Source organism: Centrocercus urophasianus, unplaced genomic scaffold, assembly GCF_019232065.1.
Source record: "Centrocercus urophasianus isolate 14NV4802_14NV808 unplaced genomic scaffold, USGS_Curo_1.0 seq_572, whole genome shotgun sequence".
In the NCBI taxonomy this organism is placed as follows: domain Eukaryota; kingdom Metazoa; phylum Chordata; class Aves; order Galliformes; family Phasianidae; genus Centrocercus; species Centrocercus urophasianus.
In genome coordinates, this window is record NW_024885169.1 from 81,016 (window position 1) to 93,685 (window position 12,670).

The following is a 12,670-nucleotide window of genomic DNA, read 5'->3' on the forward strand; positions in this document are numbered from 1 at the left end:
GTGGCTGTGCGGGCAGCACCGGGTGCTCAGCAAGGCCAGGCTGGACCAGGGGCATCCCAGCACACTGCTGTGTCGTGGGGTCACTGTATAGGAGCTCAGACTCACAGCCAAAGGCTGCCACATGCCTGGGTCACAGCCAGGCTGTTCAGTGCTGCCGAGATCGCAGGCAGAGGCACCTCCATGTCCCACAGTGGGTGTTGTCCTGTGGGTATCGGGGGGGGGTCTCAGCAGGGCCAGCCCAGTGCCCAGCCCCTCCCCCAGCAGGGATGGGAGGGCAGGTGGTACCCAGGGATGCTGTGGTACCCAAGGATGCTGCAGGCTCCCTTGTTGCCGTGGCAACAGCTGGAGGGGGGGAGTGATGCAAGCGCTGTGTGCCCTCCCCTTGAGGCCCCATCCAGTGGGGCCAGATCAATGCCTGCTGCCACATCATGGAGCCAATGGGGCTGCGTGAGCACATGCATGCATGGAGCACATGCACAGAGCACACGGTGCTCATGGATGCATGGTTGTGCACACACAGGTACAGCCTGCGTGGGTTGGTATTGGAGCACCACTGAGTGTTGGGACCCACGGGTTGGTAGTGGAACCCCATGGAGTTGTATGGGAACCACCGCGTCTGAGCCGGAGCTGGGTTCTGACCCCCAGAACCCCACATCCCTGGGGGGTCCCCATATTTGTGCGGGTTGGGGAGGTGTAAGCGGCGCAGGAGGAGCCGGAGCCACGTGGAGCAGACCAACACACTTTATTCCATAGTCACAACACTGGGATAACCACTAGCCGAGCTTCCACACCACCGGCCCTGGCCGTGCCGTCGGGGTGGCCACGGGTGGGACATCCCCTCCACCAGCCCAAGACAACAGCTGCAGGACCCCTCCCCAACACAACCAAAGGAACCCCGAGTGCTCGCGGCAGCTCCGGCCCGCTGGGATGCCGCCGAGGCGGCTTCTTCCTGAGAGAGGTTTGGTTTATTTTTTTTTTTTTTAATTATTATTATTATTATTTTTTCCACTTATTATTAATGACGATTCGCTTTGTCTCTAGTGATGAGGATGGCGCACGCACACTCGCTCGCACACCGGGGGAGGGGATGGGGGCTCGGCGGGACGGACAGGGGGGGTTTCTATGCACTACAATCACATAGCACAGAACATCCACCAGGAGGGGCCACGACGGGCGGGGGGACGGGGACCACGCGCACGGTGTTGTGCTTGAGGCCGGGCTCGGAGGGGGGGGGCTGAGCCAGAGCCTGTCCTGAGGAAACGCTGGGGATGCAGCCCCGCACCGTGGCCTCGGGCCCTGCCGGTTTTTGGGGTTTGGCTCCCCGCGTGGGACGTGGCGGCGGTAGGGGGGGCTCCGATGCCCCCAGAAGGCAGCGAGGTGTCGGGTGGGAGCTGTGCGCCGGGGAAGCCCTTCAATGAACCCCAAACCCGGTTTGTGCGTGGAGCCCCTCGGCATTTGGCTTTTCTGCTGGGTTGGAGTGGAGGGAGAGGGTCTGGGGGGGGAGGGGGAGGGATGCTCTCTACATCGGGACATGTGGGCGGTGCCCGCCTGCCTCGCAGGATCGCAGCCGCACCGGGGCTACTAAACACCGTCGGGGACGCAACACCAGACACACGCACACCACAGCTACCTCTACACACCTACACATCGATAACGCTGAGCTCGCGGCTCCGCAGCCCCGCGGCCACTGGGGCTGGAGGCACCCGGTGCCCTTTAGCGGGGACACGGCGCTCCCTGCGGCATCTCCGGCGACGCCAGCAGCCCCACGTTGCTCCCCATAGAGGGGGACAAAGGGGCTGAGCGCGCCCTGCTCGTGGCTCCATCCAGCCCCATTGCAACGGGTGCACGCGGGGCTGCGTGCAACCGGAGGAAATGGCATCCCCCCAAAAGCGGGGGCGGGTAGGGTTAGGGGGATCCTTCGTGCCCAGATTCCCACTTTGGAATCGAGGACCTCAGAGGCCGCTTCTGTGCCACACGGACGTGGGATGGAGCCCCGCGTCCCCCGCCCTGCCGGCACCACGGCCATGTGCTCACAGACAGCGGGAGGAGGAGGATTGCTGCAGGAAGGAACCATTGGGGAAAGCAAAGACAAACGCGGCCGGAGGAGCGCTGCAGCAGGAGCTGCCCTGCTGGGGAGCTCCGCAGCGCTGCTCTGCGGTGAAACCCAGGCTCTCGGAGCCAACACCGGACGCACCACAGAGGATCGCTGCACCGGAGCACCGCCCGCACCCCACATCTCCGCCAGCATCAGCTGCTGGTGGCGGCGGCGGCCCCGTGCGAGAGCTTAAGGCAGATTTCCTGCAGCACAGGCTTCGCCAGCCTTGGGGGGGATGAGCCCGGAGCGGGTCCCATACAGGCATGGGCACCCCACGCCTGGGCATTAATGCCGGGCAGGCTGCCCTACGGCACGGGCTCACGGTGCGGGTGGCTGTGCACAAATGTCTGGAGAGAGGAATAACGCAGGCTCCCCGCGCCACGTGCGGATCACGTGCGTGCAACTTCGCTCTGCCCCAAACCGAGTGGCGGGGAGAACGCGCCGCAGCCAAAACGCAAGGAGAGAACCGGTCCTGAGGGACCCCCAACCCCAAAGGCGGGGACCCCACAGCACAGGGCAGCAGGTAGGGAAGGACTGAGATGGGTTGTGCCACCACGGAGAGCCTCGGGCACGGCGCGGCCAAAGGTAGCGCTCCCGAAGGGCTGCTATGAGGAACAGGAGAGAATCGAAGACGTGCTTTCTATGCTATCCAAAAAAGCCATAATAATAATAATAACAACAATAAGGATAATAAAGGAAATTGGCTGTTCTCCAAGGGATGGGCGAGTGGGAGAGCTAAGGAGGAGAAAACGGGGCAGCGCGAGGCAGGGACAGAGCTACAGGGGGAAGGGGTCCGGCAGGGGGTGGTGACAATGGGACCCTGCCAGGCAGCCGCCTTTCATGGGCGAAGAACGGCAGCGTGCCGTGCAGCGAGGAGGGCTGAGCCCTGCACCGCCATGGATGGATGGAGGAGTGGGTGTGTGCCGGGGGGATGGGGGGAGCAGGGAGCTCTGCCTTCCAGCGGCTTCAAGGCTAAATACCTGATTCCTGCATGTAAACAGCTGGTTTCGGTTTTGTTTTTTTGTTTGTTTGTTTTTTTGAGACGACCTGATTGTGGGAAAAGAAGAGGAGTTACCTGCAGAGCGCGGCACTCAGTAGGTAAAGACCAAGTCCGAGATGCTGGACATGAGCCAGTCCCCCGCGATCATCTCCGTCACCTCGGGCGTGCAATAGTCCGGGAATTCGAAGTGCGAGGACGCGCCCCGCGGGAACAGATCGAGGTCCTTGTCCAGGACGGACCAGTCCAGAGCCCCGCACGCTGTGCCACCCGGTGCCCGCGCGGGCAGCACGCCCAGCAGCTCCTCCTCCAGCTCCTCGTCCGAGGAACCCAAGGAGGACGGAGGCGAACCGGCGGGTGCGGGAGACGGGGACGCGCTCTCCGGGCGCGGCTCGGGGCTGGTGGCGGCCGCGGGGCTGCGCTCGCCGGTGGGCACCGCGTTCCACGTGGCCGTGCCGGGGCGGTCCTCGACGGGCGGCTCCGGCGGGCGCTGCGCGATGCCCGGCTCGGGGGGCGGCTTGGAGGGCTGCCTGCGGGCGGCGGGGACGCGGCCCAGCACCGAGGGTTTGATCTTCACCGGGAGACGCGGGCGGGCGGTGGCGGTGCCCACTTTGCCCTTTTTCCGAGGGCGGTATTTGTAGTCGGGGTAATCGGCCATGTGCTTGAGGCGCAGGCGCTCGGCCTCCTTCACAAAGGGGATCTTCTCGGAGTCGTGCAGGAGCTGCCAGCGCCGACCCAGGCGCTTGGAGATCTCGGCGTTGTGCATGTCGGGCCACTGGTCCATGATCTTGCGGCGCTCGTGCTGCGACCACACCATGAAGGCGTTCATGGGCCGCTTGATGTGACCGCTGGGCGTTTTGCACCAGGCGGGTTCCGCGTCGTGGGCGGGCAGAGGAGCGCAGGGCTCCCGCCGCCCCTCCGAGCCCCTTCCCCGCATGGCTCGCTGCACCATGTCGGCCCCCCCGGTGCCCCCCTTACCGCCGCCTCTCCCTCCCCGCCGGCCGCTACGCGCCGCGCCGCGCCGCCCCCATTGTGCGGAACGGGCGGCGGCGGCGGGGCGGGGCGCGGGGGGCCGCGGAGGGACCCGGGGGGGCACGGCTCCGCCGGGGCGGTGGCTGCGGGGCGGCTCCGGTGGGACCTCGGGATGCGGCGGCTCGGGGATGCGCTGCAGCGCTCTGGGGATGCTCTGGGTCCGGGGATGCTCTGGGGATGCTCTGGGTCCGGGGATGCTCTGGGTCGGATCGGGTCCGCTCCGCACCGCCCCGGGGATGCGATCGGTTCGGGGATGCGCTCGGTCCGGGCGGGTTGCGGGTCCGGGGCGGTGCGGGCAGCCTTGTAGCCGCACGCCCCTTTCGCCCCCCGGTACTGCTCTTATAGCATCGGCAGCCGCCGCCGCCGCCCCGCCCCGCCCCCGGTAAACACGGCCGCGCCGGTTCTGTCAATGGGAGGCGCCGCCCCTCCCGGCCCATTGGGCGCGGGGCGGGGGGGAATTTCCCCCGCTGCCAATGGGCGACCACCGGAGAAGGGTTGCTGGAGAGAACGGCACCGAGGCGCGCCCGTTACCCGCACCCTGGGGGGGGGGGGGGGGGGGGCGCTTCCCAGCGACCTCCCAGCGCGAGCATCGCTGTGCCCACGGTTCACCCCACAGCTTCCAGCACCGGGATCCCGCTTCCCTCCCGGGGTCTCCAACCCCCCTCCCGTGCCCCTTCCCCGCTCACCCCCGTACTCCATAGACACGTGGGATCATTCAGGTTGGAAATTTTAAGGTCCCCAAGACCAACACCAGCCCACCACACCTCAGTGCCACACCTCCACCGTTCTTGAACGCCCCAGGGACGGTGACGCTCCCCGTGCCTGTGCCACGAAACTGCCTTTACTTTCTGCCTATGGAAACCCTGCATGCAGCACAGCACCTCGCCACGAAGCAAACGTCGGTCCCCCCTCGGTGCCCTCGGTGCTGCTCCGAGCACAGCAGCGCTTTCCTCCCGACCCGAACTCCCCAACCCCGCGACCCCTGGCGTCGTTCCGCCGCCGCGCTTGCATCCCTCCATCACTTGGACAGGTCCGTCCCCGCGGAGCCGAACGCGCAACACCGCAACGCGGCTATTCGGGAGTCACCCAACCACGAGCACAATCCGTAACCCCGTCCGTACGCTGTGTGTACGGACCACATTCGCATCCCCGGGACTTTACTCCGTAATTTATTTCTCCCTCCCGCCCGCAGCCCCGCATCCCTCACTCCCGTCCCGTCGCGGCTCCGCGCCGTTCCCCCGCTGCCGCCCGCCCCGCTCGGCGCCAATGGCGGAGCGCAGCCGCGCTGTTGCCCCGGAGACCGCGGGCTGCCCGGAGGGGGCGGCTCCCATTGGCTGAGGCCTCAGGGCGCGCTCCCATTGGCTGCCCGCCGCCGGTTGCCGTGGCGACAGAAGAACGAGCGCGGCTCGGGCGGCCCGAGGCGGCACCGCGCCGGGTCCGTGATCCGCAACTGGATGGCGGTGCGACACGTGGGGCTGCGGGGATGGATGCGAAGGGCCCGAGAGCCGTGGTGGAGCTGAAGGGAAGAGTAAGTGCTGAGCTGCCGAGGGGTCTGTGGGGTTTGGAGCGCTGTGGCTGCGACCGGTCAGACGGGTGGTGGTGAAGGGAGCTGAGGGGAGCTCGAGGAGAGGGCAGGAAGAAGGGCGGGCCGGGCCGTGGAGGCCTTTGTGACTCCTAATCCGTTGTGTGTGGCGTTATGTTGAGTTCAGGTTGGCAGCACGTGGCAGAAGGCAACAGCAGAGAGGAAACTTCCAGCCCACGAGTTGGCTTTGCCACCAATCACCGACGGAGGCAAGAAGAAAGGGCAGAAGAACAAGGCAGGTTGGGAGAGATTTCCCTTTATCCGCTGCCTTTCTGTCACTGCCACCCCCCGGTGCCACGTTTGCATTCACTCTGTGCTTTCTGCTGGGAGGCATTCGTCAAAAGGCACAAAAAGCAGCTGAGGATAAAGAGGGGGGAGTGGAAAAGAGCAGGAAAGGCTCTGTAGGCTTTGCTGCTGGGCTGAGAGTGAGCTGCTCCTGCTGGGGCTGCAGGAGGTTTGAAATCAGCCTTTCAGCTGATCTTATTTCCCTCAGCCCCACGTGACAGGAGGGGTGGGTGTGAGGTGCGTAAACACATCCGGGGCTTTTTGGTTGTTTCAGCAGCAGCGTTTGTGTCGAGGAAAACAACCCCCTTGGTGTTGAAGACATCTTCCCAAGAGAAGCACAGAGCATTCACTGAGAGGAAATGGGTGCTCAAGGAGGCTGAATTAGCTGGAGTGTTGGAAGAGATGAAAGTGACCACGGTACATGTAACAAATACCCGGGGCTGCAGTGTGGGGAGCCGATCCATGCAGTTACCCAGGTTGCATTTATGGAGGAAATTCTAGCAGCCTGACTCACTGTGGCAAAATGGCACATATTCATTTATTAATACACTGGTAATTGTGGTGCTCTGCTTGATGCTGCTGTAATCTAACCTTGATGTTTGTTAAGGAAAACTGAAGATAGACCCAGAGAGCCCAGGCTACAGCAGTGGAAGGGATGAGGTTTAGGAAATGTGACCTGTTAGAAAAGACTGACGGTGCCAAAATTTCTCAGTCTAGCAAAGGGGAGGTTGAGGTGGAGTTTTTTAGTAGGTTAAGGGTGGTTATTGATCATCACAAAGCAGGTAGTAAGCAATGTGGAAGCAGGACTGGGATGGGTGGGAGAAGTCAGTGCCTTGGCAATGAGGTGAGGCTTGCTGCATGATGCCTTGCATAGGATAGGAGTGTCCTGGGGGTGACAGGTGATAGTGAGCAAACTTGGGGCAGGTGGCACTGATGGAATCTGCCATCCATTAATCCACAAACTCCTGTAGCTCCTGACCAAGCTGAAGACAAAAGCCATAGAGGAGCTGAAGCAGTGCGGTGACCACCTGGCAAAGACCAACTTGTGGCTGATGAAGGACATCCAGCACACTGATGATAGCACTGCCAAGCAAGCCAGAGACTTGCTGCATCAGTTTGAAGTGTATCAGGTGAGGTTTTAGAGCTGGCCAACAGCCCTAGTTCAGCAGAACATGAAATGTGCCACTGCTCCTGGTTAGTAGTGAAGAATGGCCAGGCTCTGCATGGTCAGTTCCACTGACTGGAGCATCCCCAGAGCTAGGGGAGCTCTCCAATGCCCAATGATTCTGTGAGATGCTCTTGTTTTGTGCCTGTGTTTTAAAGCCACAGAGCTTCCTGATGGGTTACTGTCCCAAGCAAGAGTAGTCAGCCTTCTAACAGCCCAAATACATCCTTCTGTGGGGGAAGGTGGTTCCTGGAAGCTCCAGGACAATCCCCAGTGCAGGTCCACAAGCTGGCACTAACCACAGTGGCAGATTCATCTGTGCTGCTAGAACAAACAGTAGCATGAGAGGAACATTAGGGATGCTGCATGGGGACATTTCATAGTTCTGGGGAAAGATCAGTGTCTGGATTTCTCTGCAGATGATCGAGGCAATGACACGGACCATCAGTCAGAACCAGCTGGATATGGCAAGGGCAGAGCTCCAGGAAATGGAAAAAACAATGGAAAAGAATCTGGGAAGTGAGTTGCTCTCATTACTATGAAATATGGTTTATGTAAACGTGTTACCTTTGCTTTCCATCTTGTTAGGGCCTAAGACACTGCACTGATGTTATGAATGTCAGACGAAAAATGAATCTTCCAGTTGTTGTGTGGGGGTAATGTTCCTGTCAGGAGGGGCAGAGCTCTGTGGCACCCATCAGCCCGTGTGAAAGGGGGTGGGGAGGCTCACCTCCTTGGCAGCTGTTTGCACCATTCCACTGGGGCAGGATCTGGTCGAGGTGGTCTGATTTGGAGTGGCCATTCATTCCCTGTGCTCGCATAGCATGCAGTCTCCCTCATCCAGATTGCTTCCCACACGGTGTATCATCTGGCTCAGGTGTGTGCAGGACAGCCTGTGGAACCCCTGAAATGACATTCTCTGCTTTGACTTCCAATTAGAGCTACAGCAGCAGCTGGATGAAGTCACATCAAACGTACAGGTTCTCCAGGATGAGCTCAGCATCCTTCGGACCTACACAGAGGTGCATTATCTAAACCAAGCTATGCAGATAGTCCTTCTGCTGTCCGACATCCAAAACCTGAAGAAGCAACAGCAGGTGCTGTGTTGTAACCTATTACAACAGTGCTGAGACCTCTCCTCCCCTGCAGCATCACTAGGGAGGCAGGAGAGGGCAGGGGTGGAAGGAATGCAATGCTTGCCTTAATGAATGCTCTTGTTGTTTCTGTGCATTGCCTCCTGCCGCTCTCAGGACGAGATAGATGAGACAGAAAAAATGGGAAAGGCCATTCTGGAGGAACTGGAAGAAAAAACACAGCTAGAGCAAGAAGAGATATTACAGAAAGTTGCCGAGGTTTGTGGAATGTCTTGGTGGAGGGGATCAGTGTGTGGGAGCTGTGAGACAAGTCAGGGGTTTCTAGATGTTGCCCATTAGCAGTAGCACGTTAGCTGACACACAAAGAACAACAGAGCATTGCTGCTCTGCTTCAAACTGGAGCTGTCTGTCAGCTGGGAGTGTCCATGAACAAGCCACTCTAATGTGATGAAATGCTCTCAGGCTTGTTCCTGAGAGTTTGCCATGTGATCCAACGTTCACCCTGCTTTATTACATTGCTCAGCAGCTGCCTGGCTGCTTGGTGGGGACACTGCTGAGGAAACTCACCTCAGAGCAGAAAGAGCTCCTTTTGTACAGTTCCTGCTTGCATGGTATGCTTAGCACTTTTTCTGGGTTAGCTGCTTGAGAGCACTGAGAAAATATCAATCACTGAGTCCTTGTTCAGCTTGCTCTGATGCAGGACTGCTGTCTGCTTTTACAGGTGAATTTTGTAAGCACAGATGACACAAGTAACCCAAGCAGCATTCATAAGCTTTCCCTGGGAAGCTGAACCAGATTTCTGGAGTCGCACAGTCTTGTTGTATGGTCATCCCAATGGGATTTCTTTGTAGACCTGGGACCAAAACCTTATTCAAGCAGGAATTTCCTTGAAGAATAACGCATCTAAATGCAGCCAGCTTTGGCATCTGACCGTGGCAGGGTCTCATGCTGTGTTGAGTTTCTTCTCTTCACCCACACAGGAGGTGTTGCTGCACCAGGATGGGCTGAAGCAGATGGTCATCAACAATCATGTTCTTCGACACGAAATAAGAAGACAAAAAGAGGTGAGTGGACTGGGGCAGAGCCAGCCGCCCTCAGCCCTGGCCCTTTATGGGCCCTTTAGGAGGGTTTTGTGTGCCTGCCTGGGGTCTGTTGCTTTCTGCTTCCATTGGAGGCAGTGGGCTGCTAGACTTCCTGCATTGCCTGCTGGGCTGCTCACCCTCACGATGTCCTCTTAGGGAACTCACTTGCATGAGGGATGTTTTCTACCTCTGCTGTTTGTAAAATCTCTAGAACTTTAATTACTGCTTCTATTGTAAAAATAAAGAACTCTTAGAAATGTCATCCATTCAGATCATTAAAGACCTGGAAGAGGAGATCAGCGAGCTGAAGAGAAGCGTCCAGACGCTCCGCCAGAGTGCAGGAGACCCAAGAGAGACGATCTTTGCTGACGTTTTTCTCCGCAGACCAAAGTAAGCCAGTGAATTCCCAGAGAAGAAAGGCTGGTCGATGGGCAGGCACGTGCCTTTCTCTGTGGCCTTGGGTAGGAAGAGTCTGGGGCTGAGCCTTTGTGCAACTGCCACAGATCACAGACTGCCACTGTCAAACCTACACGCAGTCTGGGATATAAACTCACAGCTTACTGTGGTCCTGCTGGGACAGATTGTTGCCATAGCAATTGCCTAATAGCAGCTAGGAAGCAGCCAAAATAACAGCAGTGTGCTGTCAGCTTTGGTCACTTCTCATCTCACTTCTAGGCTTCCTTTTGTCCATCCTGTAAGTGGTGATAATTATTGACTGCAGGAACAGGCAGAAGAAGCAGCAGAGCTTTTCAAGGCCCTCGTGACCACATCGATTCTTACTTTATTGTTCTTTTCTCTCTGTATTTGGGAAGCAAAACTAAAGAGTTGTGGCCAAGCTCCTGCGGAGGGCAGGACTTACCCATCTCAAGCCACTTTGCTGGTTGTGTGAAATGGCACGAGCAGTCTGGGGGAACAAAGATGGGCAGCCATTTCCAGAACATGTATTAAAAAAGTCTGAGGCATTCATTGGCAGCAAAAAGGCAACACTTTGTTGTCTTTCCCAGCCCTCTTTCCCTGCCCTCGTTCATTGGTGGCTGATTACTTGCAGAACGGAGGCTGTGGTTGATCTCCACTCCCTCCTACCAGTGTGCACAGTGTTTATGCTGGATATTAAAGTTATGAAGGGCAAGGAGAATCCTTGCTGTTTGTTGACGGGGAGAAAGCTCTGCCAGATGGCTCACGGGACCGTAGGGCTATCCTCTCCAGGGCCAAGGGACAGGCTGGCCAAGTCTGGAGGCTGAGGTATACCAGCAGCCTGCTGTGACAAGTTGTTTTCCACCACAGCCATGGTGGGAGCCCATCCCAGCAGACAGCAAGCTGGAGGCCTGATGCTGCACCTTGTCCCACAGTGCTGGGGTCCTGCCCAGAGCACAGGTGATTTAGAGCAGCTGAGTGCCTCAGCTTTCTATGTTTTCAGCTGATCAGGGTTATAAACTTGACCAAAAATTGGTCAAATGCGTTTAAACCTTGACTGTGACATAGCCTGAAACCTGCAGCTGTGTGCAGTACTTGGTGCATGCCTGTGTCTATTTGCAGCAGCTGCACACGTTGCTCACAGCGCAGAGATAGCTGTTAAGGGAGGCTTTCCTCTCCAGTGGGGCTGGACCTCCCGTGTTGGGTTCTAACAGTAAGCCAGGTACGGCTGCAGAGGCGTGATGTGAAGCAGGAGGAAAGCCTGGAACGTGTCAGGAGGCTGTGGGAGAGGCGAGTGGCTGCATGATGGATCAGTGCAACTTCCATTTGTTGGTTGTTGGTTTTTTTTTTTCTGATAAAAGAATGATTTAAACAAAAAAGAAAAGGAATTTGTGAGGCTGGTGGGGCTGGGGTTACTGAGGGTGGCTGGGAGAAAAGTTAAAAATAGCAGGAAGGCCCAAGTGGAAAGTTTGTGTAATATCACAAGTCAGGCATTCGGTGCTTACCCGCCCTGACAGGCAGCGCTCCGTGCCAGAGCCTCTCCGCCATCTCTGCTGATTCCCACTGACCTCCCTGCAACTTTTCACACGACTCCACCAGCCCTCCATGTTTGCAATTAACCCTTTGGTTCCAGGCTTTGCTTCTTGAAAGAGTAAAATCGGGCGTAAGCTGTGCTTTGCCTGGAGGTGCAAAGGCACCCAGCGGTGCGGGACTGTTGCTGGCTCTCCTTGGGTTCCCTGCGTGCTGCTGGCAGCACCTGTGAAGCCCCGAGGAGCTGTAAGCCCCCATGTACCCATTTGTGTCTGCATTTCAGTCTTCTTCCTTTAAAAACCCCCATCCTTCAAGGGAGCCCAGGTGGGTTTTGCTAGCAGTTTGGAGTCCTGCATTGGAGGCACTCTTGGCACGGTTTGACCTGGCCTGATGCACAGACAGATGTGCACACCTCTGAGCAAGCCCAGCTTGCTGTGTTTGTCCTTTCCGTGTGAGAAAGCAGATGTAACCGGCTGCTCTGATGTGCTTTCTCTGCTTTTGTTTGTCTTTTGGGATTGATGGAGGGGCAGCTGATTTTGTTCTTCTCCCTCGGAGCCCCTCGGCCTGGATAAGGTTTGCTGGGCAGTAGTGCTGCGCTCTGCTTCATGCTGAGCGAGGGCTGTGCCCCAGAACCCCACCTCTGCTTTTATAGGGCTTTTGTCCACTGCTCCCTCAGCACAGCTGCCTTTCCTGCTCTTTCCTTTGTCCCTCGTACCTCCTCTCTCTGCTCAGGTGCACACCAGACACCGAGGTGGTTCTCCGTATCCCCACTGAGAAGACTCCGCTCCCCTGGTGCCCGCAGCGCTCAGGTGAGATGCCGGCCAACGCAGCCCTCGCTTCCCCAGCGGCACTCCTTCCTCCCGGCCCCACTCAGCCTCTGTGAGGACTCATAAGCGGCAGGAGGGTGTCTCGTGATGCAGCCGTGCCGTAAGAAGCACGATGTAAACCCCTTGATATCGGCCCTTTGTGCCACCCGACCTCACACCAGAGGCATCACCTGCCCCAGAGAGGCTGCAGCCAAAGGCAAACCAGGACTCTCTGCTGCGATGCCCCAGTGGTCTCCCAGTGCCGGCCCCGACGCCCCGAGGTGAGCACATCCCACTGCGGACCGGCCTGCTGTCCCAGACCGGAGCCTCTGTGGGACAGAGCACGCACACAGGTTCAAATAAAAACAGCCCTATTCAAAACGCTCCTCCGCCCCGCGCTGTCCGTTACCGGCTCTGGAGCCGGCGCTGCCAAACAGGGGCATCGCAGCCCCGCCGATCTCAGCCCCGCCGCCCCTCCGGGCAGCACCGGCTCGGCTCGGCTCGGCACGGCTCGCTCCTTACTTGGCGAAGCGGCGAAGCCGCGCTCTGTCCGGGCGCGCCGTGGAGCCGGGCGGGGCCGGGCGGGGG

The 12,670-nt window shown here is 58.7% G+C and overlaps 2 protein-coding genes across 2 annotated transcripts; one reads left to right on the forward strand and one right to left on the reverse strand.

The window, feature by feature from the left end:
- Positions 1-3,186: 3,186 nt before the first annotated feature.
- On the reverse strand, positions 3,187-4,044 carry SOX12 (SRY-box transcription factor 12). Its single transcript, XM_042836096.1, has one exon. It carries the CDS (start codon positions 4,042-4,044, stop codon positions 3,187-3,189), a length of 858 nt encoding a protein of 285 aa, XP_042692030.1.
- A 934-nt stretch (positions 4,045-4,978) lies between these two features.
- Positions 4,979-12,212, forward strand: CUNH20orf96 (chromosome unknown C20orf96 homolog). The gene is made up of 11 exons (XM_042836097.1): positions 4,979-5,229; positions 5,317-5,593; positions 5,834-5,945; positions 6,269-6,408; positions 6,963-7,121; positions 7,576-7,675; positions 8,096-8,253; positions 8,407-8,508; positions 9,231-9,314; positions 9,604-9,722; positions 12,009-12,212. Exons 1-11 carry the CDS (start codon positions 4,979-4,981, stop codon positions 12,157-12,159), a joined length of 1,653 nt encoding a protein of 550 aa, XP_042692031.1. The 3' UTR covers positions 12,160-12,212.
- The last annotated feature ends 458 nt before the right edge of the window (positions 12,213-12,670 follow it).

Coding starts and splice junctions, on each gene's coding strand:
- SOX12 (XM_042836096.1), bottom strand. CDS start 4,044: ATGGTGCAGCGAGCCATGCGGGGAAGGGGCTCGGAGGGGCGGCGGGAG.
- CUNH20orf96 (XM_042836097.1), top strand. CDS start 4,979: ATGGAAACCCTGCATGCAGCACAGCACCTCGCCACGAAGCAAACGTCG. Junction 5,230..5,316: donor CCCAACCACGAGCACAATCC/GTAACCCCGTCC, acceptor TCCCGCCCGCAG/CCCCGCATCCCTCACTCCCG. Junction 5,946..6,268: donor AGGGCAGAAGAACAAGGCAG/GTTGGGAGAGAT, acceptor TTGTTTCAGCAG/CAGCGTTTGTGTCGAGGAAA.